The 24,550-nt window shown below is 36.0% G+C and overlaps 2 protein-coding genes across 4 annotated transcripts; one reads left to right on the forward strand and one right to left on the reverse strand.

The window, feature by feature from the left end:
- Positions 1-728: 728 nt before the first annotated feature.
- Positions 729-10,703, forward strand: KU70 (ATP-dependent DNA helicase 2 subunit Ku70-like protein). Its single transcript, XM_086641446.1, has 19 exons — positions 729-1,150; positions 1,250-1,327; positions 2,849-2,965; positions 3,680-3,794; positions 4,446-4,551; positions 4,633-4,750; positions 4,837-4,920; positions 5,022-5,080; positions 5,897-6,030; positions 6,140-6,183; positions 6,823-6,899; positions 7,595-7,742; positions 8,431-8,492; positions 8,684-8,744; positions 8,811-8,903; positions 8,986-9,106; positions 9,307-9,409; positions 9,581-9,764; positions 10,298-10,703. The coding sequence occupies exons 1-19, from the start codon at positions 1,085-1,087 to the stop codon at positions 10,412-10,414; spliced, it is 1,887 nt and encodes a 628-aa protein (XP_086497572.1). The 5' UTR covers positions 729-1,084; the 3' UTR covers positions 10,415-10,703.
- A 1,910-nt stretch (positions 10,704-12,613) lies between these two features.
- LOC147539449 (importin beta-like SAD2) lies at positions 12,614-24,272 on the reverse strand. 3 transcript variants are annotated; one of them, XM_086643603.1, is made up of 23 exons: positions 23,611-24,272; positions 23,122-23,257; positions 22,947-23,034; positions 22,027-22,176; positions 21,622-21,784; positions 21,335-21,519; positions 21,058-21,231; positions 20,595-20,740; positions 20,382-20,505; positions 20,118-20,298; positions 18,715-18,874; positions 18,571-18,612; positions 18,367-18,485; positions 18,089-18,290; positions 17,460-17,591; positions 16,512-16,615; positions 16,185-16,364; positions 15,828-15,967; positions 15,604-15,743; positions 15,246-15,403; positions 14,511-14,643; positions 14,218-14,412; positions 12,614-13,044 (listed from the first exon to the last, which is right to left on the reverse strand). In XM_086643603.1, the coding sequence occupies exons 1-22, from the start codon at positions 23,686-23,688 to the stop codon at positions 14,231-14,233; spliced, it is 3,117 nt and encodes a 1,038-aa protein (XP_086499729.1). In that variant the 5' UTR covers positions 23,689-24,272; the 3' UTR covers positions 12,614-13,044; positions 14,218-14,230. The 3 variants fall into 3 exon arrangements, with proteins under 3 accessions (XP_086499729.1, XP_086499728.1, XP_086499727.1); XM_086643602.1 differs by lacking the exon at positions 12,614-13,044 and adding an exon at positions 13,652-14,125; XM_086643601.1 differs by lacking the exon at positions 12,614-13,044 and having other exon boundaries at positions 13,652-14,412.
- Positions 24,273-24,550: the final 278 nt, after the last annotated feature.

Below are 24,550 nucleotides of genomic sequence, written 5' to 3' on the forward strand. Positions count from 1 at the left end.
TCCATCAAAATGTCAATGAACATCTCTCATTTTTTAGTTGTTAATTTTTGTTCTCTTTTATACTAGAATGCACTAAAACGTCAATGAAAATCCAAATCCACTAATGTCCCATAAATTTACGAGTGTTTCTAACATCAGAGTCGTGGCTAGGAATTTGAGGGCCCCGGGCGAAGATTGATTATGGACCTTTGGTATAATAAAAAAAATTACAAGCAAAAAATTGAAATACGCGCCGATTAAAGACTTCTAATGAACATGACTAACTTAAAGTGATAAAACAAAATCTTTGTATAACGTATAGTTTAGAGTCTAAGCGATTTTTGAATATGATATCTTTTGTATCATGATTTTCCCATAAATATTTATGTATTGCTAGAATAAAAAACACTTAGATCTCGTTTTCTGAAAAACACGTCAAAAGATGAAAGATATATATGCACCCAAACAACAAAATAGTTTAAAGAGAAAGTGTGACGGAGCATAAATAAGAATTAATTTAGCAGTAATCCTCTCAACCTCACAATTTTAAGGAAAAGGGAAAAACGAGTGATGGGTTTCAAACCCGTGTCTCAGGTGTGGAAATGCACAAACTTGACCACTAGAGCTGATGGAGTTTCACGTTGAAGTTTTTATATATAATTTTAAGGTGACTTTCATAAAAGGTGGCCCTTGTGGGGTGGGGGCCCAGGGCGGACGCCCTGCCCGCCCACCCCCAAACATGGCTCTGTCTAACATTGGCAGACTTCAAAGTGTCCCTAATTGAATGCTTCGAACTTTCGCGAAGTTTAAATCATCCGTGATTAAATGTATATTTGTGGTGTTTGAAATGTCTGGAATTGACTGCCCGAGATGTTCACATACTTCAGCCAAACATATAGGAAGAGAATAGGACTAAAAGGTCAAACCTTGGGAGTTGTTTGGTAGTGTGACAAATGGTGCCGCCAAAAGTATTTCAGACTTCCCCTGGAAGCCAAAGCCAATATATGATTTCAAGTCTTTTGAAAAAGAAAACCCTCATCTCTCCCTTTCAACATACCCAGAGACGAAAAAATCATTTCTCTCTCTCTCATTCTCTCTGTATCAAATGGATTTAGACCCAGAAGACTTGTTTCGAGACGAAGACGATGATCCTGATAATGAGTTCTATCAGGTACTTCTTGGGTTTCTCCCTTTTTTTTCCATTTCTCTTCTTTTTAGCTACTATTATTGTTTCTAATCTCTCTTTCTCTCCATACTTTTGATGATTCAGGAAAAAGACTACACCAAGGAATTAGTGGTGTACCTAGTTGATGCTTCCCCCAAAATGTTCAATTCAATGTCAACCTCTGTAAATTTCTTTGCCCTTCCTTTTTTTTTGCTGCAGAAAATTATGTACTTACCTGAGGGAAACGTAATTTGTTGGATTTTGGTGTGACATTTCAAAACCTAAAATGATTTTCCACTGCATTGAGTACTAGGACTAGAACCTCGTCAAAAGTTATGTCATGGATAATGTGGTTTCATTAGTTGGAACTGACTCTAAATCATTGGAAATGGTTTAGGAGATTACTAGTAAATTACTTTACGTTGTGGGTCTTTCCAGATAGTCTTTATATAATATTTTGATGACAATATATGATCGGATAGCCCTTTATTGAAGTTATTGAATTTCATTGATGAGTTTAGAATGTCGGTCGAATGATGTGATCGTTGGTTTGTAAACTTTTAAACTATAGATACTTGGAGATTTGATATAGTTTTTAAGTGGTGGAAGAAGTTAGTTGTCGTAGTCAAGTCAACTTGAAGCGGAACTAGACAACACATATCTCAGGGGTGTGGCCTTAAGTTATGCTGATCACTTATGGCATGCCAGCAAATTGGTTTAGAACCTCAACCAAATAACTGTGTCGCTTGTTTGTAATTTCTTTTCGTCATAGATTCTTGGATGTTAATAGATAAAGCTACAGTAGCTTTCAGCAATCTCCCTTGCAATCCCTCGTACTAGAGTCCTAGACCTTACTGCTTTTCCTGCAAATGATGAAGTGATTTGTACCACATTATGAAATCATTTGCAAATTCAAAATCATTGGACTCGGTCCTTATTTGAGTTGATGAGTTATTTCATGTTTTGTAGTATTGTCATTTTTTTTGGAAATTGACTACCAAAGTCATTACAAGACATTGATAGTGATACATCAAAGATGTGATAAGCATGATAACTGCCAAATTTTAAACCCTTACAGGACCAGGCCTAAATCCCAACTAATCTACGGCCTAAAGCCAACTAAACTACGGGGCTAAAGCCCAACTAAACTTTTTTATTTATACCTTTAATAACCTAAGTTCAATAAACCATGGATTTCACCTCCTCTAAGAATCGAACCTGGGACCTCGAGGATTTTGAAGTTTATGTCAACACTGATAACCACTTGGGCAACCAAATGTTGGATGTAGTATTGTCATTTGTATCTTAGTTTCAAAGACCTTATTGAACCAGATGGTTTTACATTATAATAAGATTGGTAGTAAAGGGTTGCGAATTATGACTGCAACTGGGATCCAATAATTTTGTTTGAACATTAGAGCTCGGGATGTTGGATTGTTTGACCCATCGATAAAAATATAACAAGTATCAAATGACTTTGACTAAGGAATCCATTATATCACATTTAGTAGATGTTTAACTGTGGTTACTTTTTTGTAACATTCATTGAAGATGTTTTATAAGTCATGAAGGCCATCCTGTGTTTAATCCTTAGCATTTGCTTTCTGAATTCAAGTAGTGTCTTGGAACATCTATACATAAAGTGCTTTAATATTCTTCTTTAGTCACTGTAGTTTGGTTACCTATTTCTCTACATATTTGCAGGAAAATCAGAACGAAGAATCTCATTTCCATATTGCTGTTAGTTGTATTTCTCAGTCATTGAAGACTCAAATCATCAATAGATCTTATGATGAAGTTGCTATTTGTTTCTTCAACACTGTAAGATTTCATCGGATCCCTGTTTATAAGCTAGATCAAAGGTTTGAGTGTTCCTATGTTGCTCAGAGAGGCATGAGTTAACTAACAAGTCTTTGCGTGTAACTTGTCCGAAGAAAGTAGCCTATGATGTAAAACCTCTTACAAAGTGAAGGTATTCTGGACCAAGCGAGCAGCTTGAGAGGGATTGGACTGACCATACTGTTTGAATGGTTATATGGAAAACTCTCATTTTAAAATGTGTGCTTTCCATTTCTCTAATGCCATTGCGGCCTAAGTCTGGATACTACGCCGCAACTGCATGAATCTATTTGACTATTTCATTAAGTCCATTTAACTGTTCGCAATTTCTTTGATTTCTCAATCATCTAATGAAGCAATAGTGAAAACTAAGGTTACTATCCCCATAACTTCACATTGCTTTTAAGTGCTTAATTTTGGGATCCCCTAACCCTCTAATTATCAGAATTCAGTTTTGCGAGTTTACTTACCACAGCACACGTCGCACTGGAAATGCCAAATTTTTTATTTTCCTGATGGAGTATCTTCATTATTTGTATGAAAGTGGGTTGGAAACGTGTAATTATTTGGTCATAGTTTCAGTATCATGTCAAAATGTCTTTGTCTTGCTATCAATTTGGTAGCTCAGGTTTTGAAAGTTTAAACTATAGTCCTAGATCATGTCATTAATTGTTGTATTCGCTTGTATATTTGCAGAGAGAGAAGAAAAATTTGCAGGATCTGAATGGTGTTTTCGTATTCAATGTTGCTGACAGAGAGCATCTTGACAGGCCAACAGCAAGGCTTGTGAAAGAATTCGCTTGTATGGAGGGTAAGCCCTGGAACCTGCCCGGATGGTGTTTGTACTTTAATGTCTTGGTGTTTGTTGAATGACAGAAGTCAATAATTTTTGGCATATGGAAGATTTTACAATATTTAGTTCGGGTTTGTTTGCTTTTGTTGTTGATTAGTTGTGGAGTAAAAGCTGCTAGATCGCCTTGCTTAACTAATGTGACGTAGGTAGTATTCCTTAGTTGTTTGCTTAGGGTTGTGGTTTAGAAGAATCAACTATTTCTGAAGGAGAATAATAAAATTAAAGTTTCTGGAACCTCCACAGATGTATGTTTGTCCTGTTGCGAGCATGAGCTCCTACCTAGAGTAATTTCATTTAGAAAATTTGACCTCTATTATGGGAAGGTTTTAATGAGTTCGAGTGAGGAGGACAGAGACAAGTGGGAGACAGAAGAGAAGAAGTGGGAGATGGGAAAATTACGATGAAAACCATGGGAAAAGCGTGTCACATATGAAATGGACAAAATATCAATAAAAAGAAGAAATAAAACCAACTAAATTTTTGGTATTAGAGATTTTAACTATTAGAATAGGAAAGTTAGTGACTTCAAGTGGTACAGAATAATAAATGTTTTTTCCCTTCGAATTATATTTTGGTTATAAAATAAAAATGATTATTTAAATGTGACAGAAACATTTATGAAAGAAATTGGGAGTCAATATGGAATCATCGCGGGCTCACGGGAGAATTCTCTTTACAATGCTATCTGGGTTGCACAGGCATTGTTACGTAAAGGGTATCATGAATTTACTATACTTTCGATTAGTCTTCTGGGTGGTCTTAAGTTTATAAATTCATAAAGCTTTCTTGGTTCCAGGTCAGCAAAAACTGTAGACAAACGGATTCTTTTATTTACATATGAGGATGATCCGTTCGGGAGTATCACGGGGATATCAAAAAAAGATATGATAAAAACGACACTACAACGCGCAAAAGTACTGCATATGTTCATTTATTTTACACTATTACGTTCTAAAATAGGTTCATTATTAGAGCAAGTCATGGGTATGTTCCTTTGTAGGATGCACAAGATCTCGGCATCTCAATTGAACTTTTCCCCTTGAGTAGGCAAGACGAGGAGTTCAATCTATCCCTTTTTTATGCTGTACGTCCCTGTCATCCTAAGTTAATTTTTCGAGTAATTGGTTAAACTTGTGGTTGAATATATCTTTGCACCGATTCCAACCTTGAATTTTTGTATTTCAGGATATGATTGGATTGGAGGGTGATGCTCTTACTCAGTTTATTCCATCAGCAGGGGAAAAGTATGTAATCCCGTTTTGTAGATCAAATTCTCAAGGTTTTGTAAATTTTCGTGAAACTCAAGTTTTAAACTGGTGATTGTAGACTTATAGAGAGTATCCTCTGGTAAAATTGCAAAAGATTTATTATTTCTAACCCTTGCACGTCACTCTTGTTCTATAATATAGTATTTTGGGTTAGCTATGACATCCTCGAAATGTGAAGTATCGTTTGGTTGATTGACTACTGCAAGTTTCCTTGATAAGATAAATGCTAAGTGTCGTATTTCTCATGTGAAATACTCCCCGGTTTGTTTTAGTGCTTTGAGCTCCTGCAAGATATATATTGTAGGTGCTTAAATGACTGGGTGCCATAAAAGAGCATTACATCTATTAATTCGGGGAAAATTTTGGGGAGAGAACTTTGGCAAGAGGTCGTGATTAGTGCATTGGAGGCCTTTAAGTAATAGATTAGTAGTACAAATTAGTTGTAACAAGTGTTCAGGATTGCCTCACTTAAGAAACTTGTCTTGTTAATAAGCATTTCAAATAATTTAACTTTTGGAGTGGAGGGACGGAAAGATCTTTTTCCATCATATGGTATGTTATTATCTCTGGTGGGAAACTTAAAAGAACCTTGAAAATACATAAGAGAAAGAGAGGAGCAAACAGTCATAAGCTGTTGGGTGAAGTGCTATAACATCATTTTTAAGCACGGTTTCTCTAATATTGCTATGTAGTCATTTAGTGACACATTTATGGGAGTTGGCTATTACCTCTGATTTATTTAGATTGTGCTGCCTTATATGTTCAAAAGCATAAAACCTACATGTTCAACAGATTGGAAGATATGAAGGATCAGTTGAGAAAGCGAATGTTCAAAAAGCGAAAAATTAAAAGAATTACATTATTGATAGGTGATGGCATTTCTATTGAAGTGAACACATATGCTTTGATTCGCCCAACCGTTCCAGGTATCGTATATGACTCGTCTATTCTGCATTATTTATTTTCTTCTGTCCTACATAGTATTAATTTTCTCGGAAGTTTTCATATAAATAATTGTCGTCTTCTTTCTTCAAGGGGCAATTACGTGGCTTGATTCTGTCACCAATCAACCTCTAAAGGTAAACTTATAACATTTTTACCAAAGGTTACAAAAAGAAAGAGATTGGTAATTGGTTGTTCAATTGTTAGTTGTTACTAATTCACAATTTCTCTTGTCAAACAAATTCTGAAGAACTCTTCCATTCTATAGAAAATATTTCCTATTTACAAGGTTTAAATCTCATTGAGCTAACTAGTCTGGTTTGTTAAAAAGTTGAAATGTGTGAGGGAAACTTACGAAAAAAAAAACATAAATCGTAATGATATAAATGTGCAGAAATTGAGTCAGTCTAGTTGTAATCCGTAAAAGATCGAATATGAGAAACTCTGAACTCTTGGACCATTACAATTAACTTGGAAACCTTGCTTGTGCACCTATGTTGTTTGAAGGGTGAAGGAGGTGAGACGATGCAGTTCTTGCCTCGCCGCAGACTGCCTGAGTGATGTAACACACATATGAATACGGACCATCTTGTCCTTGATAACAATGGAACTATCGTGCTATACACACAAGTACAATCAACTAAATTATTTAATGTCCATTGTACCAAAGAAAATCTATTATTCATTGTAATTTGGTGAAAAGTTGTACTATCGTGAATATAACCAGTGATACTTTTTGCACATTTGGCCATATCAGATATTTTGTTTCTTTGCAGACTGAAAGATCGTTTATTTGTGCTGATACTGGAGCTTTAGTGCAAGAACCTGCAAAGCGTTTTCATCCTTATAAAAGGTTAGTATTTGTTGCTGAATCCACATTATGTGGGATGGTAAAATAGAATCTGCTTAGATCTTTGCCTTACATTTTCAAAGACGCAACATTTGAGGGTAAGAAGAGAAGCGGGTTTCAGGATGTTTATTTAGGGCAAAATCTTTTAGAACCAACAATCCTCTGAGGCTGTAGTCCTTGTTCTTCACCTCAATGATTTTTCCGATACCATAGATTTAGTTATCACCTTCTCTCAATCATTCCACTTAAGCCTCTTGCAGAAATAACGGGAGTTAAGTGGTCATGTCAATGCAAGCGTCTATAATTCTTTATCCAAAGAAACTGGGGGACATGTTCCATTATCCAGTGCGAATTTCTTTTATCTATTTCTGTAGGTAACTTGTTATTTTTAGCCTCTTTCCAACTCCTTCAAGTCTATCCAGACATCTGCTTATTGGGCCAAGTGATGATCAAAGTTCAATATCGGGTTGTATCTTCCTTTTCTGTATTCATAGATTTTCTCATATAGTCATACTTCCTGTGTAACACATCCTTGTGAAATAACGAAAGAAGTGACATTCAAGTCGGGTAGTATCAGTGTCAATAAAGATGCAACGTCAACAACCGCTTCTCTTGAATACTGGAAGATCCTTTTTCATTAAAGTCCTGTACGCTTATATCATATTTTTCCTAACATTTTTGTTGTTGATTTATTTCAGTGAGAATGTTATGTTTTCCTCGGAAGAGCTAACTGAAATTAAACGAGTGTCCACTGGCCATCTTCGACTTCTGGGATTCAAGCCTTTGAGTTGTTTAAAGGATTACCATAATCTGAGGCCATCAACATTTCTTTTCCCAAGTGATGAGGTGAAGATGTAAATGCACTTCTGTTGTATAAAGTTTCAATTCTCTATTTCAGCTAACTTTTTTCTATAGCCAGATTACTTTCGTGAATACTGATATTGTCCATCATGTTCTATTATAGCCTATGAACTAGCATCACGAAAGTGATGCATTAATTGTGCACGGGTTAGATCCTGGATCCAAATTTTAAAGATTCTACAAGTAGAGAATAAACACTCTTCAGTCAACTACCTTATACAGCGAAAAAAAATAGGAAAGAAAATGGAGAGAAAGAATGACAGAAAAAAACTGGTGGAAACTAAAGTTTCTGTGATGAACATTAATAATGCCTATGGCTTTTAATATTTTATTGAGATATAACAGCAGATAGAAAAGACATTGGCCCATGGTAAAACAGTGAGATTATATAAAGGAAACATGATTTGTTCAACCAACTGCAAATAGATCGGACAAGGTTTTGATTTATAACGATTGATGCAGATAGTTTGATCAACTCATCTCAATTTCATGAAAAAATGATTGGCTTCCTTCTAAGTATGATTCACTTCACCCGCAATAATGTATGATTAGAATAAATACCGCAGAAAATCGAAGAAAAGGAAAAATATCGTAGCAGAAAGTTTTTAGTTGGCCTTAAATTCGTGATGGCCATGCCTAAATAACACTCTCGAATGTTGATTGCCTAAAACAGGAAATAATAGGAAGTACTCGCACATTCATTGCTTTACACAGATCAATGCTACGTCTCAAACGGTATGTTCTTTATTACCATGTATAATTGTTTCAGTTGGTTACTTGCTTTTAATATGAGTGTGTGCATGTGTGTGAGTGTTGTTTGCTTGCATCTATCTGCCCGACCATCATTTCGCATCTCTATTTGACACTTACATTTCATTTATTTTGCTTTTCTTACACTTGATATAGTTAACCTTCGACACTGTCAGGTTTGCACTAGCATTTTTTGGAAGTTCAGTTCATCCACAAATGGTCGCTCTTGTTGCTCAAGTAAGGTATTTTCACGGAATCCGTTATTTTCTCATAAAACCTTACTAATATTTTACAGCTTTATAGGATGAGGTAGCTAATTCCAGTGGTCAAGTTGAGCCTCCTGGAATGCACATGATATTTCTTCCATATTCAGATGACATTAGAAACATCGAAGAGGTGAGGCAAATTTGTTTAAGGTGATCTTAATTTACCGCGAAGTATCTCAAGTAATGCGTATGCAATTTACAATTTTACCCAGCAATTTATGGATGCAAATTCTGCGGTACCTCGAGCTGCAGATGATCAAATCAAGAAAGCGACAGCTCTACTGAAACGTGTCGACTTGAAAGATTTTTCAGTTTGTCAGTTTGCAAATCCCGGTAAAACTTCTACTTGCGGACCCACTTTAGACCTAAGGGTACCCATATTGTTTGTTATCTTGTCTATCGTATGTTGATATGAGTGGGTTCTTGTTTATCTTTCGTGTTGCATCTGAGATATTTGAATCTATGTTCAAAAACCACATAAAATTCCGTTTTTCAAATGAATTCTGTTATTTGACATGGTGAATCTCTTGCAGCCTTGCAAAGACATTATGCTGTATTACAGGCATTAGCTCTTGATGAAGATGAGATGCCAGAGATGAACGATGAAACTCTGCCTGATGAACAAGGAATGTCTAGGTAAAAACCAACTCCATAGTTTTCTTCAGGATGTGATTTCAGTAATCCAGATCTAGTGAGGCTCGATGGGATTGCAATCTCATTTCTAGTTCTAGTTTTACTCTTCAATTTATAGTGGGTGCAGTAATAAGGATCGATATGATTGAAATGAACGATTTATGTCTATTGCAGGCAGGGAGTTGTTAATGCTATTGAGGAGTTTAAGGCGTCCGTTTATGGAGAAAATTATGATCAGGAGGAAGCAGACGCCGTCTCTGCAAAAACTGAGGCATCAAGAAAACGTAAGGCCAATGCTGATGATGCTGCAAAGAATTCCGCAAATCATGATTGGGCGGAACTTGCTGAAAATGGAAAGGTGAGCAAAGAACTGTACATATTTCATTTAAAATTTCTATTTATCTTTAAACTAGAAACTGATATTTAGTTAATACTCCAATAGATTATAGACTTCATGCAAAAAAATCTGGATCGAAAATGCAGAGAACTACAACAAGATTCAGTGCTTTTTAGACTCCATTAAAAAGTGAATTTCGCTTGGCCGTTATAACCAGTATAATCACGTTTTTTACCCTTCCATCTGTTTTCTGATGTGAACCAACTATTATGTTCTATTTGTGAGAAGAAATATTGTCGTCATAATGAGACGTGAATGACCATTTTTTGTCGTTGAAACCTTCTATCTCTTCTCTTTACCCTTTTTCTGTTTCCTCTTTTTACCACTTCTGTTGTATTACCTAGTTGTAATGACGACACAGTTATTGCGAGGCCATGATCGTTATATATCCAATTCGCACTGTAATTTGAAGCTTGTATTTCTCTCATCTCTTTTTCTTTTTCCTTTTAATCTGTCATTTATATACTTGTTAATCACTTTTTGTATTTGTGCAGCTGGGTTATTTAACAGTAGTAGATCTTAAGCACTATCTACTGACACACAACCTTCCTGTTAGCGGTAAAAAAGACGATTTAATCAAAAGGATCTTAAATCACTTGGGAAAGAAGTAGTGTTGTCTATCATCTGGAAATAACATTGGGTATGATCGAATGCCAAATTCTTGTTCTTTTTGTGTTTCTCTGTGGTTTGAATCTAGATATTGAGACTGTAGAAATTAGTTTCGGGTAGCTTCCGAATCTGCAATGAAAGCAGTTTTACAAACCATTTTCCGTGTTTGTAGACGTGTATTTATCGTTCAGTAGTAATATATGTTGATGTAATACATACGGTATCAGAATATACTATATTTTGGATGGTGTTTTTGGTTTTTTCTTGTCAAAAAGAAAAAGATTTTGGTTATCTATTTGCTATATACATAAAAACTATCTTTTGGAGGCGAGGGCGAAAGACAGCGCCAATGTTTTGGAAACAAGAAAAGTTTTGGGAGTACAAAATTTCATATAGGAAAATCAGATTTTTCCTCAGAACACACCCTTCTTTTGTTGTTGCCGGCAGCAGGTGTCCTTTTTCTATTTTCTTTCCCTCCATTCTTCTCTTTGCCTTTCTCTCGAGTTCCTTCAATTTGCACATTTATCATTTTCCATAAGATGACAAGTCTTCACCAACTAATGTAGCGATCCTACCTGTGAGAAATGGTCTGGGCTTGAGCACCCTAGACTACATCAGTACGGGGTTTGGGCATTTCGGTAGCATATTTTAAGAAGAGTAGACTTTTCGGACGGATTCAAACTAGACAAAAACAAATTTATCTTGCACAGAGGGCGTCATGATGAGTGAAATGTTACAGGCTTCATGGGCTCTGGACAGGCCTAGTAACGGGCACAATCCACTTGAATTATAATCTCGAAACTGACTCAAGTTTCGAAGAACTTAGGATCAGATTTCTACTTCAATGTTATTTTTGTTGGCATCAACTCCAACAGTCATGTATTGATACATCGTGAAAAAAATACATGAATTGCGTAACAAGATACATCATGAAATAAATACATGAATTGCGTAACAACTATCATTTTAAAGATATCTTGGACCCTAAAACATATAGACCCTAGAAGTCATATAAAGACCGCGATGATTGGGCATGAAAGCTTATTAATACCTTTGTTTATGGTCAGGCGTTTTAGAGAGATAAGAAATTTTCCGGAATACAAAGACTCTCAAAAATTGGTCAACTTTAATTGACTCATATTCTTTTATTGTTAGAGGGGAACCATTTTGAGTTGAGTATTTTTACTCTTTTTTATTCTCCACAACTCTACCACCATATTTTATCAACTCCAGCAAATGACCATGAATACTTTTTTCATAATCTTTCTTCTCCTCATTCCACGACCTTCAACCACCATCACCACCATTGTCTTTTTCTCTTCTTCCCTCTCCTCTCTTTTCTTCCCTCTTTTTCTCTTCCCATCTAGCCGTTTTCCAGCGAAAAATCACCGAAAAAAGACACTTCCAACCAACATTGACTGGTTTGGAAAAACCCCAAACCAGTATGAACTGGTTGGGAGAATCCCCAACCAGCATACTGGTTTGGGTTCCCAAACCCTCGACCAACGTACTGGGTTGGGGTTCCCAAACCCCAAAGCAAATCGGCTTTTCGGCGAAGGGGATACTCCCTTCACCGGATTAAACAAAGAGATCAAAAAAAGAGGAGATAGAGTAGAGAAAGAAAAGGATAGGGATGAGTAGAGAGAAGGAAGACGAATGGAGAGAAAAGGATAGGGATGAGTAGAGAAGAAAGACGAATGGAGATTGTAGTTTTATTGAATTGACTTCTTTCCCTCTAAAATGTTACACCTCGAAAAATTAGTAAAAATTCACGTTCCCTATAAATTTTCTACTCGAAAAATATTGTCATTTCCCCAAAGCTTTGGCGTTTTTTTTTTTCGAAACCACGCGAAACCATATTTCATTCACAAGTGATACAATCACAAATTACATGGATATAATTGTCATTCCTCTCGGTCAGCGACATGAAAGTTACATAATTAAATTCTCAAAACTTCGAATGTAAAGTAACTCATGAAGTGAGAGAAATTGACTAGACACTAACTTAAAGAAGAAAGATGAAAAGACCTTAAAGGTCACCAAAATACAACAATGAAATTAAACTAACTAATAAAGAAAAACAAAATATTCTCTCTCCTAGCTTGCTCCGCACCATCACCACCGCCACAGAACCCTCCACTAAAACACCATAGACCGTACAACCACCACAGAACCCAACACCACCACCATTAAAAACCTTCTTTTTTCCACTGCTCCGCACCACAACCACCACCACCATCATTGAAATAGAATAGAGTAAATTATTGTACTAAAACTATAAGAACCACTGCCGCCATCATCGAAAAACTGCCGCCATCACTGGAAAACCGCCGCACCACCGTCACGACCAAGAATCCACCATGTACCAAACCAAAGAACCACCATCATCTCATACTACAAAACATGCCCTCACCATCATCATTGAAAACCGCTAGGGATCCTCCGGATCCTCCAAAACACTATACTATGATAGAGTAGGAAGTTCTCAATCTTCTCAATTTCATGATTCTCCATGAAAGCTTTCGTTTAATACAAGTTAATAAATGATGATTCCACTACCACTTGTGACTTAAGGGTTTTTGGAGTATATGACAACCAACTGGCTAAGCCGTTTCTACCCTTGAACGTCTTGCTACATCAAACCATTTGAATTAGAAAGATTTGATGTAATTTGTCAATGCTTGCTGAAAATTTGTAGACGATTTTAGAGATTCTGCCAATACTAAAAACATAACTCAAGGTTTTACATTTAAACATAACTCAAGGTTTTACATTTGGGAAAAAGATGAACAAGATTGACAAACAGTAAAAATAATAACTTGGGTTTTTGAGATGGAGATGAACAAGAAGAAGAATTGGGGTTGTGTGGCCTTGGAGCATGCACATTATTACCGCGAATCTAAATGAAGAAAAGTCTTGTTCTCTTATTTGGGTCCTTTTCTTCGTTCTTTTATTTGGGTCTGATGCTCGGGCATAGTGTTCGCCTAAGCAAAATTGCAAGGGTGCCCAAGCCCACCCATGAAAATATAACTGGCCGGACGAGGTAATGGCACATTTCCAGCTTCAGGGTAGTTCATTAGTCCGTCAGACTAGGGGCATTCCGGGTCATCCAGTGCTTGATAGAGATACTAAAAAGGTTCTTCAACATCAAAGAAGTAACCATGTCGAGATTCTAGATAGTATGCACAATCGTAAACTAGTTAGGCAACTATAAATAATAAAAAGGAAAACAGATTAAGTTGGAGACATAAATCACAACAATCCATTCAAAAGAAAAACACTAGAACATATGAACTCCTCGGATTACAACCCTCGGACATATTATATCCCTCAAATCGGATTTAATATTATCACCCTCGATGTAAATTCAATACGAACCAGTCTCATATACACTCTATATTTGGAACTCTTTCTCTGCCCTTCACCCAAAAAAGACAGCAGATTAGGGTTTCTTAAAACCCATGTAATCTGCAGGAACTGGAAGAAATCTCTTCCACCCATACACATAAGCAAAATTCTCAGAGAACAAAAAAATAATTAAAACCGTAAAAATAACTCAAGATGTCGATAAGACCCACCACCATGACACAGGCAAAGGTTTTCCCTAAGACACGTCTCCAAAAACAATATCTCCTCGCAACCCTACCCAAACACAATTATGTTCGAGTTGGGGACTCTTCGGCTCGCTGATCACCATGACCAGGAGGAACCATCTGAATTTCAATCTTGTAAATCGAGGATGCTAAAGAAAAAACAAAAGAATTCGTGAAGGAATCATAATCTTTGTAAGTATTTCGGCGCTCACCATGCACGTACAATCACGAGGTGGCGACCCCTGCTGCTGCGGCAGCTGCTGCTGTTGCCTTCTCTATCTTTTCTTTCTCTATTTCTATTCTCCTTTGTTCGGCATGCTGGGCTATGCCACTAGCTATTGCCTGATGTTGAAAGTCGAGAGCCGACATGAAGTTCTGGATTCTTGCAGGATCCACTGCTTGTAGTACTTAAAAGTAGAAGGAAATATATGTTAGGCTTGAAGAACAGAATTTCGAACAGATCAAAGGAAAAGAGTGTGATTTAACTGATCGATGTTTATACTACCTTTGACCGTATCAACGAAGAATATAAAGGGGTCAACGTCATCGATTGGTGACTGGAACTCTTCATCGTCACTATAATCATCATCTGAGTCATCATATTCGTCGTCGTCGTCAGCCGGGTGGAAAACTCTTTCCTGTCGTATCCAAACCATTAATTTGAATAACTAAATTGTGAAAAAGAAAGCGCCATAATTGCATTATTTCTAAACCCTATACACTCGTTTGGTTGGAAAAAAATGTTCAGCAAAATTAAGGTCGACATAAATTGTAATAAATAAGCGAAGACATTATGCCAGGTCAATTTTTACATCCAATATTATATAACATGACATGAGCCACCAAGGAGCATTAAAACATCCTGTAAGACATCTGTTTAGAACGAAATGTACCACATGTTTTAGCTTTTTGTGCAACAGCTCCAATTCAACTCAGTTCACTCATCTGGAGATTCCGACCCTAAAGATTTTATACGAGTTCCATTCTGCAGAGTGAACCACAGATGACCCGGTCTGCTTGCCAACGCGGGTCGCAGTTAAATTTAGGTTCAGGCCTTACGATTCGAATGCACTTGGAGAATTGTTTTCTAAAACCACGCTAGTGAGTGAAAATTCATACATCTTTGTGTCCTCTACAAATTGAGAGTATTGGACCATAAGAATCAAGTGACTCGAGTCATTAACTTAGTGTGTGGGTTATAAGTGGAAGGTTTTCAAATAGAGATGCGAAGGAAGCCAACCTGTGCTCCTAACTTCTGGAGTCTAAGATCATCGGTGTCGTCTCCATCCTCTGCATCAACTCCCATGTCCTTGTCAGATTCATCTTCTTCATCCTCATCATCAGTTTGGAATCCATCCATATCATCGTCATCAACACCCTCTTCCTCCTTTGCTGCTTCTGTCAATTTAAAATGTCGAAGATAACAGAATGGAAAGGAGACAGAAAGAAAAGGAATGAAGAGTACTAAACCATAAAAGTTTCCAAAAGAAAAGTACTAAACCGTAAAAGAAGTGTTTTTCAGAAGAACAAAAAACTCATAGAATTACCGGAAAATTTAAAAGAAAACCACAAAACGAGGAAAAGGAACATCAGCCTACCTGCCACTTGTTCCTTGTAGGAAACAAGTAAATCAAGTGTTGCCGTGAAAACACGAGCAAAAGCTTCCCCAGGTAACTGGTCCCCTGGAAGTGCAAGCAGTGATGTCAATCCCAAGCAGCAAACTTTTTTGTCATTTTCCCTGTATATTCACTGAATAAATTAGGAAACATGTCCGAAGACACCTGAACCACAAGTAATAAACAAAAAAGGAGACTGTGATCACCTTTTGAAATTTGCACGTCGACCACTCTTTTTCACTTGTTGCAGCATCTGAAACCATAGGTTAAAAACATCTGTGGCAACCCCAAGCTTTTGCAGCACACTAAGTGTCAAAGGTGCATTATAGTAAAGAGCATCAGCTACCTGCAAAAGAAATTGATAACACAATTTCTGTCACATGCTTTACTCAAACATATTGCTAGAGGAGTTTAAACAACACGATGACAATGATGAATGATCAAGAACCACAGAACACGAGTTCAAGCCAATGTTTGAGAATGTTGAAACCAATAATCTACTTAAGAAGCATGATATCTAGGGCATAATTATCCTTATTCCATGTCAATGAGGATTTATTTACCACTTGCATCAGAAGACATTTCAAGTAGGATTTTTCTGTTCGCTGTAATCTCTCAATTGTGATTCTGAGATATGGTTCAACCCAGTGATCCACTTGGGCCTTGCAGTTTTGGAAAACCACTTCAATGAGCTTAGGAGCAGGTTCGATATCACCATCCTCCATATTTTTATCCGCCATAATCTGGAAACCATAAAACACCATAACAACTTCAGCATATAAAACAGAAGAAAAACTCGAAATCAAAAAATCACATCAAACCAGTTCATTTATACCACTATTATCGAACCAATCATATATTAGGATACAATACCACTTAAGGTCACTCACCGATGAAATCATATTCCAAAGACTTTGCTGGTAATCTGGATCCTTGCATGTGAGAAAATGTGCAGTACCTCTGGATATATAATTGTCCAATGGAATCAGAATATCTGCATAAACACAAAAGAAACAATAAGCAAACATATCAATAGTCTCTTTATAGTAATAAAAAAGCTGTAGCGACTTATATAAGAATAAACAACAGAAAGTTTAAAAGGGAATGTGGCCCATTTGCTTCTACAATAGAAAGTAGTTCGTAAGTCATTTTACTAAAAGGTAATAATAGACGGCAACCTCTATCTATCTATCAAGCACAAGCAAGGCAAAGAAAGCGACAAAATATAAAGTACAAAACATGATCGCCTTCAGATGGTAAAGTCAAACAGCACAAATGTAACAACAACAACGAAAAAACGATCACCCTTTTGTTTTGCAAAAAATCTTATGTTTAATTGAGATACAAACCAGTAAATCACCGTCAAGTTAAAAAGCTTTAACATTTGGTAGACCATGGTTTGCCTATTAGGTAGTCAACCTCATTGTGCGCACACAACTCCTACTGCCTTACAGTATGAAAGAATTGACCTTATTGCCGGGGTGGTTATTTAGAGGCAGAACATAGTGACCATGCCTAATACAGACTGCAACTTCTTCTATTTAAAGAGTAACTATCTATTTTGTTAATTGTCGTTATTAGGCTTTCCATTAATTAGATAATAACAAGCTGTAACCTAAAATTTTAAAAATTCTATGCACAAAAAAAAATTAATACCATCAAAGTACTGTAAAGTATATATTCCTTTAATATCTCTGGCTCACCACATTTGTGAAAAAAAAATCCATTTTTCGTTTAAAAGGTTGACAGTGCTTTGTTAACGGATAACCGCAAACATTTATTTTTGACACTTAAAGAAGCAGTAATAGGAAAAGACAAGATAAAATTGCATAACTCACTTGAAAAGAAATCTATGGCCCACTCTCCCAATGCTTCCATCATCAAAGGCCAAAGGCGCCACATGTCCAATGAAATTGTTGGTGAAAAAAAAGTCATATATGAGACTATTTCAAGAACTTCCTCATATACCTCTGCCAAAGAAGATCGTAGTGTTAACTAATATAATAAAGATGAATAAACCATTAGCAACACGGATAACAAGTCATGGTAATCTTAGTACTCAGTCATTAGCATACTAAATATGAAGAGCAGATGATGTTCTAAGGAATAATATCTAGTAACATGTACCTTCGCAGTATAAAAATGGAATAAATATAATGTCTTGAGCAAAAGTCAAATACTTCAACAAAATCATAGACTAACTGAAGTTCAGCTAAGAACGACACGAAATTTTGCTTCTTTTAAGCGCAGAATAAGGTTCTTGTGAACTTGTGCATAAATTAATTTCAATTTTATCGCAGAAAGCAACTGTTGGACAACCATCCAAGAAAAAGCTGAATCTATACAAAGTTAAGTCTGCACTGACTTGTTGAATAGAAGAACCAGATATTATAACAATAACATATTAATTTTAGTAGGTAGCAATGTAAACTGTACTTAATGACTCCTCCCTGGGTAGAAAATATACCTTGTCCATCACTCGTCAACATCTTAGTCATTATAGGTAATAGAGTTGGCTCTATTTTGCCGTAATAATCTGGAAGCCTGCTAACAGATTCAAGTATAGTACTAATGGCACGTAAACAACCAACTGCAGCCAATGCACCGGAATCATCAGCATCATCGTCTTCAGCGTCAGCAGTATTTATACACCTCCAGAAGGCAGCAGCCTAACAAAAAGAGTAAATCAGGAAGGGTTCCATCCCTCTCCACACCAAAGTTAGAAATAAATGTTGGATAACTTACAAGATTCTCGCACAATCCAAGGGCATAAGGTGCCATCTCTTCCCCAAACTTGTCAACAACCGTCTCAAGGGTAAATACTAAGTCCTCATTCTCAACCTCATTCATAAGCTTAAAGAACTCTGAAAGGACAACAGGAAACAACTAAAAAAACATTCTGAATAAAAATCTGGACAAAATCCAAATTGGAAGGCAAGGTAAGCATACCATCCAGTAATCCAGGAAGAATTGGCCGAATTTCATCCAAATCTGCTCAAAAGGATAGTATTTCATTCACATAAATACACAAGATAGGACATCATTATAAATTTTAATATTAAAAGATATAAAAGATACCAAGGATATCCACACCTTTACAAGCTTCAATGAAGGACCGCAATGCAAAAACTGAATCAACACGAACTGGAAGCTCAGAATCACGCAACCCAGCAACAACACTGTGCAATGCTTTTCGGAAATTGTTCTGGTTTGAAAAGTTAATGTGAGCATATTGTCCAGCGACCCATGCAGCCTGTTCATAAAAAATAAATAATGATCAATGCTTAAGAGAATAGATTAAATAAAAATGGGAAAGATTGAAAGAATATGAAATAAGTCAACGAATGGCAGTTTCATGGTTATCTGGCAAAGACTGAAGCAACCACAACAAGAAGTTTTACAAGGAGAACCCATTGACCAATAAAGGAGATGTATTATGTCACACACTGAATCACCTCTAAATCAAAGAGATTTTGGATTTCTAACAAATACTTATGATACACCCTTCAGTCTCCGTGTCTACTTAGCCTGAGAAAAACTATAAAGTTTGAGAAGAAGTCAAGACTGTTCAAACATTAGTCACAGACAAGGACAAATTTTAGACTCCCTTTTTGCTCATTCTATCTTGCTAACTGCTATGCCCTTCCTTAGTTACTCTTTCGTATTCTTGCCCTTACATTGTGCCGCTTTTCTATCCTGATATCTTCCCCTACCATTTTACTGACAACATAAAAGAATCATCTTGATACAGGTTCTCGTCTATTACTTGGAATGTCCAACCACTAGAGCGAAAGAAAGCTCCATGCCATGAAAGAAATGCACGCTTAGAACTTTCTTAGCTCTTCCACGCGACTACAAATACAAACAATAAGTTGTATCATCGAATAACTTCAGCATGATCTGTCGAACTTCAACCACTATAATGTATTTCTCTCATTCAAACAAATAACGATGACAAACTCCTAGACCAATATTAATAAACTGTGACCAGGTATATCAGGATACTACACTGCATTATATGAGCAACAGAAAAGAAAAGAAATAAAAAGGAAAAATAAAACATAGATCAAAATGTAAATGTATTGAAATACCATATATTCATGTAGGTCAGTTTTGACGTACAGAAGATGAGTTTTTTACTCATTTTAGCTCACCAACCTAGAGGATATTGTGCTAATGGTGGTAAATAAGAAAAAGGTTTTGGGGGTAAAACATTCCCGTGCTGTTATAATATGTCTCTACAGCTTTCAATCTCCCTAACATCACACTTCTTTTTTTCAAATATAAGGATGTACAACTTCAATCATTCTTGAAAAGTCAGTACAACCAATGAAGTCATTCTTCATTCGGTTAAGAATGTACTTCCACTTTAACACAAAGTAAAAAAGAAAAGCCTAAAAGCAAAGAGTATATAATGCTATAGCTAGATTAGAGTACAATGTAATAACGTACGTTGATGTAGAACAGAGATAGTAAAGAATATAAAGAAAGTGAACCTTTGCTCTAAGATGTCCGGCAGGACTGTTGAACTCGGGAAATACATGTTGCACTAGCATATTTTCAAGCTCTGACTTGTAAGGTTCAGTTTGCTTCAGTTTATCACATAACGTCCCAATAGCAAGAAGAGCGCCATCTTTCTGCCGATACGGTTTATACTCTAGTGGTGCCTCATCATAACTGGATAGGAATATTACAATATAAAAGGCGTTACTACAGCATGACAAACTAATCTTTCACATCAGATATAGATCAACAAGTACCTTTTAAAGATATGCACAATGAATTGGATGAACTTATGAAGATTATCCTTCCCACGTTTTCTAATAAGCTCGGTCACAAAATCCATAGAAGCAGTCCTAGGACTATATAAATCTTCAATAATATCTGCATAAGCACATGGATATTAACAAACCATGAGGATGTCTATTAAAGTATTAAGAGATATAACAACACAGACAGATTAGTAATGTTACCATAACCCTTCCTAACATACTCATGTGCATCTTCTGTCCATAGTATTTGATCATTGTCATTGAAGCACATAAGAGGAAAGATTATCTCAAATAGGATAATGTCAAGCCTTGGCTGTAACTGCTGATACATGCTAGTCTTCGTAATGCTGCAAAAAGAGCATGGTTAGTTTATATGTATTCCTTGAAGTTAAATATCAGAACAATTTTCAGTAATATAAACTGTGAATCAACATATCTGCAATTTCATTTCCCACAAGACATTGATTCCCAAAGAATTTGTAACACAAATATTAAAAAACATACTCGAAATAGAAGGTATGAACCTTCTAAACTACTCATTTTCTACTGTCAAAACCATGCAGATGACTTGCAGTTCCTTGTGCTAAAAAAAAAATTTGAAAGTATGCCTTTATAACAATAATCCTCATAGTAACCATTAAAGAGGTCATCATATAACACAAACCTGTTGCTTAAATATTGGAGAATAAGGTTGGTGACTCTATCGGGTAAATAACCACCTACACGGATGACATTAAGCAAGTTCAGGTGACATTCCAATATCCTTACAGCATAGTTCTTCTGAAACATTTGGGCGAAAGATTTGTTTTCTGGTTTTTGAATCTTCAAATCTCCGAACCTGTGAATTAGAGTAAAACTGGTCATTATAAGATATGACCAAGAACAATTCAAATGGAATACATCATTGTATCCATACTTCAATTTAAAGCTATGAACTTTACCTAGTGTATAGTCGGTTTAAGATGTGGACTGTCCACTTCTTAACTTTCCACCATCCCCACACTTTTCTTTGATCTGGGTCAATAGGCTGGCCTTCTGAAGGAACAGGTCTTTCCAATATGCTTAAGAATAAAACCATCCATGCGCTGAAAACATTTGGATCAAACAACTGCTTTGGAATTTCTAACTGAAAATGGAAATGACAGAATTGATTAATATAGGGTTAGCTTAAAACAGAGAAGAAGAAAACCTCCACATTTTCCATCTTGAATAAACTTTAGAAACATACATATATGGATGACCAGAATATTTTGCAGATAAGTTTGATCAAGTCCGCAATCTCAAGTGGAGGGTTGGGTAGTTGCACAAGTCTGTTAAAAATATTAAGGAGAAAAGGAAACGTCTCCTCAACAATGAGGTAAACAGGTGCCCGCTCCTCATCAGACTTGAACCTTCAAAAGATAAGATTACATTTATTAGGATACATAATATAGCACATTAAATTAACAATGTCCTACCAAAGGAAGGCGTTAACTCAATTACACCCACAAACTTAAAGCTTAATTTACCGAGAAAATAAACCACCTCACTAAACTGATCAAGATACAGTGGACAATGGAGTTTCACTATCAAAAAGCACTAGAGCAGTCAATGAAAAGTTCTTCGAAATTGATGAAACAAAACATATACTTACTCATATTTCCTGGAAAGAATTCTCAGAACAAACAAAGCTCCATAAACTTGCTGATCTTGTAGATTATGCTTCACCCAAGCTAGAAGGCCTGGCCATTGCTCAGGGTAGTCTGAATGAACTATGCTTTTCAGGCATTCACCAAGCTGTGCTCTGTGTGATGGAAAAAAACATCAAAATCCATGCAAAAGCAGAGTACCAAGGAAGAGAACGATCATCAAGACTAACCACTAAAATGGCGAGTAAATAGAGTTCCCTATAAGGCTATAACTTGAACAGTTTCAAACGCTGTTTTGACAAGTTGGTGTTAAGCCAGTTATGCTTGTTCTAATTTAAATTAATAGACAAAAATAAGCATAATCTCATTAAGGTCCTGAAAAGAATCTGGTGCTAAACTTCATTGAACTATCAATCATAAACAGTAGTAAGAAAGAAAACATCAATCTTGACTGGGCCACCAATACTACCTGGAACTGACTGGTCCAGTGGTACAAAAACTGCTTTGCGGTACTCTTCGAACTATTTTCATAGACAATACATACTTTCTGTGATGCATAAGGGCTAATTTCAGACATTTTCTCTCCATAAGACTTATAATATTGATTAGGTTAACTAAAAAGTTATGTAGTTAACTGCTCACCTATTATTTTTTTAACAGGAACAAGACTATTTACTGCTCTAGTTAAGCTTATTATTTTAACAACAAAATTTTGTTCATTAACACCAGACCAAATTTGCGGTACTGGATCACATCGAGTACAATATGGAGAATCATGTACATTATACAAGGGAGTAGAGTATCTAGTAACATTGTGCGCCACCCAGGTCAAAAGACAATGTTGGACCAAATTCTTAAGTTGATAAAGTCAGCTGGTTAGAACAACAAATTTCCAAAGAGAATCAGATGTTTCTAGATATCATACCTCAACAGAGGAGGAACTTGAGTGATAAATGTAAGAATGTTTTCCCTCACCAAATCTTTATCGCTTGGCAATATCTTCTGTTGTTCATCTACTCCAATACATTAACCATTAACTACACATTCTTGAATACATACAGAAACATCAATATGTAATTTACACCAATAAAATTGCATACCCGGATCAAGAGGTGACCAATTTCTCGCCACAACATTCTTGAATTGAATACTCGCAAATTGCCTTATACCCATATCTTGATTACCATCAACAATAATCTGTAATAACCTCACCAAGTATTGTGGAGTGTATTGTAACTACAAAACCAAAAAATAGCCCAAATTTAATGGTGAGAAATCTAGGTCAACAAAGACCAAAATGGAGCTTCTTTCAAATTTGAATTGAATCCTTATACTACAATCTTCACAAACTTGTCACATTCAGAGTAAAGCAAGTAAGGTCAATAAAATCCAGTATAAAAGCAATAAGAAATCCAATCACATATAATGGAAAACTAACTAATCAATAAAGATGTTTCAATCCGATTCTTACATAATCAAAAGATCAGCTATTCAACAACATAATAAGAATAAAACGATTCATTCAACAATAAGATTGTTCAAAAAGAAAAAGTCAGAAACTTTAGATGATTGAAGAATAATAATAATACCTGCTTGAGACTTTCTTCAGCTGCTTTTCTATGTTCATTAGGCATAAGAGCGGCTTGAAGAAGAGTTGGAAGATCCATTGAAGAAGAAGAAGAAAAAAAATACTTTTTTTCAGTTTCAGGAATAGAAGTATGAGGAAATCAAAATCAGGGTTTGATTGGAAAACAGGAATTGAAATGGATGATGAGAAAGTCTGCGGGAAATTGAGAAGGGTGGTGGCTCTTTTGTAGTCTCTCTCTCTCTCTAAAACCAGAGAGTAGAGAGAGAAAGTGAAAGTGAAGGTATTTATAAGGTCTAGGGTTCTTTCTTTCTTTCTCAAGTCATTTAAGCGACACAACTAATTGACTTGAGGTCTGACCAGGATGTATTTTCACTTCTCTCTCTTAAAATTTTCACTCTTTATGTTTTTCTCCCTAGTTATCATTGGCACACGTATGTGTATCAAAAATAGCAAACTATTCTTTTCATAATTCTAGGGTTTGGAAGATAAACTCAACAAAGAAAAAATAGGGTTTAGAAAATAAGGATAGTTTTTTTTTCCTTTTTGTTGCAAGAAAATAAGGATAGTTAGGGGTAAATTACTGCTTTTGTAGCCCTAAATGGAGGCACATGGTTCTCATCCAATTTGTATATTTATAAAGGGGAATTCACATCCTTCACTTCTAATCTTCAATTAGTGATACTCTTTTTCTTATTGGATATTAGTGAAATCTCCTTTTTCTGTTTTAAAAGTACAAAAATAATCCTAAGACTTATTATATTTCTTTTATTTCCTCTAATATGTAAGTTCATGGTTAACGTAAGATCACTATGTCCGATATATCACCCTAACTTCGGTCTACCCACAAATTTTTCTATCTAATATGTAAGTTCACATCTCATCAAAAAAAATATGTAAATTCACGACTGACGTCAGGAGCGATGCCACCTTGGGACTTTGGG

This window comes from Eschscholzia californica, unplaced genomic scaffold (assembly GCF_041429995.1).
Source record: "Eschscholzia californica isolate CP2 unplaced genomic scaffold, dmEscCali1.0.p SCAF_5, whole genome shotgun sequence".
NCBI lineage: Eukaryota > Viridiplantae > Streptophyta > Magnoliopsida > Ranunculales > Papaveraceae > Eschscholzia > Eschscholzia californica.

Bases quoted from the DNA above. Each gene is read 5' to 3' on its own strand.
- KU70 (XM_086641446.1), top strand. From the start codon at position 1,085: ATGGATTTAGACCCAGAAGACTTGTTTCGAGACGAAGACGATGATCCT. The intron at 6,031-6,139 runs GTATCGTATATG...TCTTTCTTCAAG, and splicing joins GATTCGCCCAACCGTTCCAG to GGGCAATTACGTGGCTTGAT. The intron at 9,107-9,306 runs GTAAAACTTCTA...AATCTCTTGCAG, and splicing joins TTGTCAGTTTGCAAATCCCG to CCTTGCAAAGACATTATGCT.
- LOC147539449 (XM_086643603.1), bottom strand. From the start codon at position 23,688: ATGGATCTTCCAACTCTTCTTCAAGCCGCTCTTATGCCTAATGAACAT. The intron at 18,875-20,117 runs GTTCACTTTCTT...TTTTATGAACAG, and splicing joins CCGGACATCTTAGAGCAAAG to GCTGCATGGGTCGCTGGACA. The intron at 16,365-16,511 runs GTGAGTGACCTT...TATGGTTTCCAG, and splicing joins TTTGGAATATGATTTCATCG to ATTATGGCGGATAAAAATAT.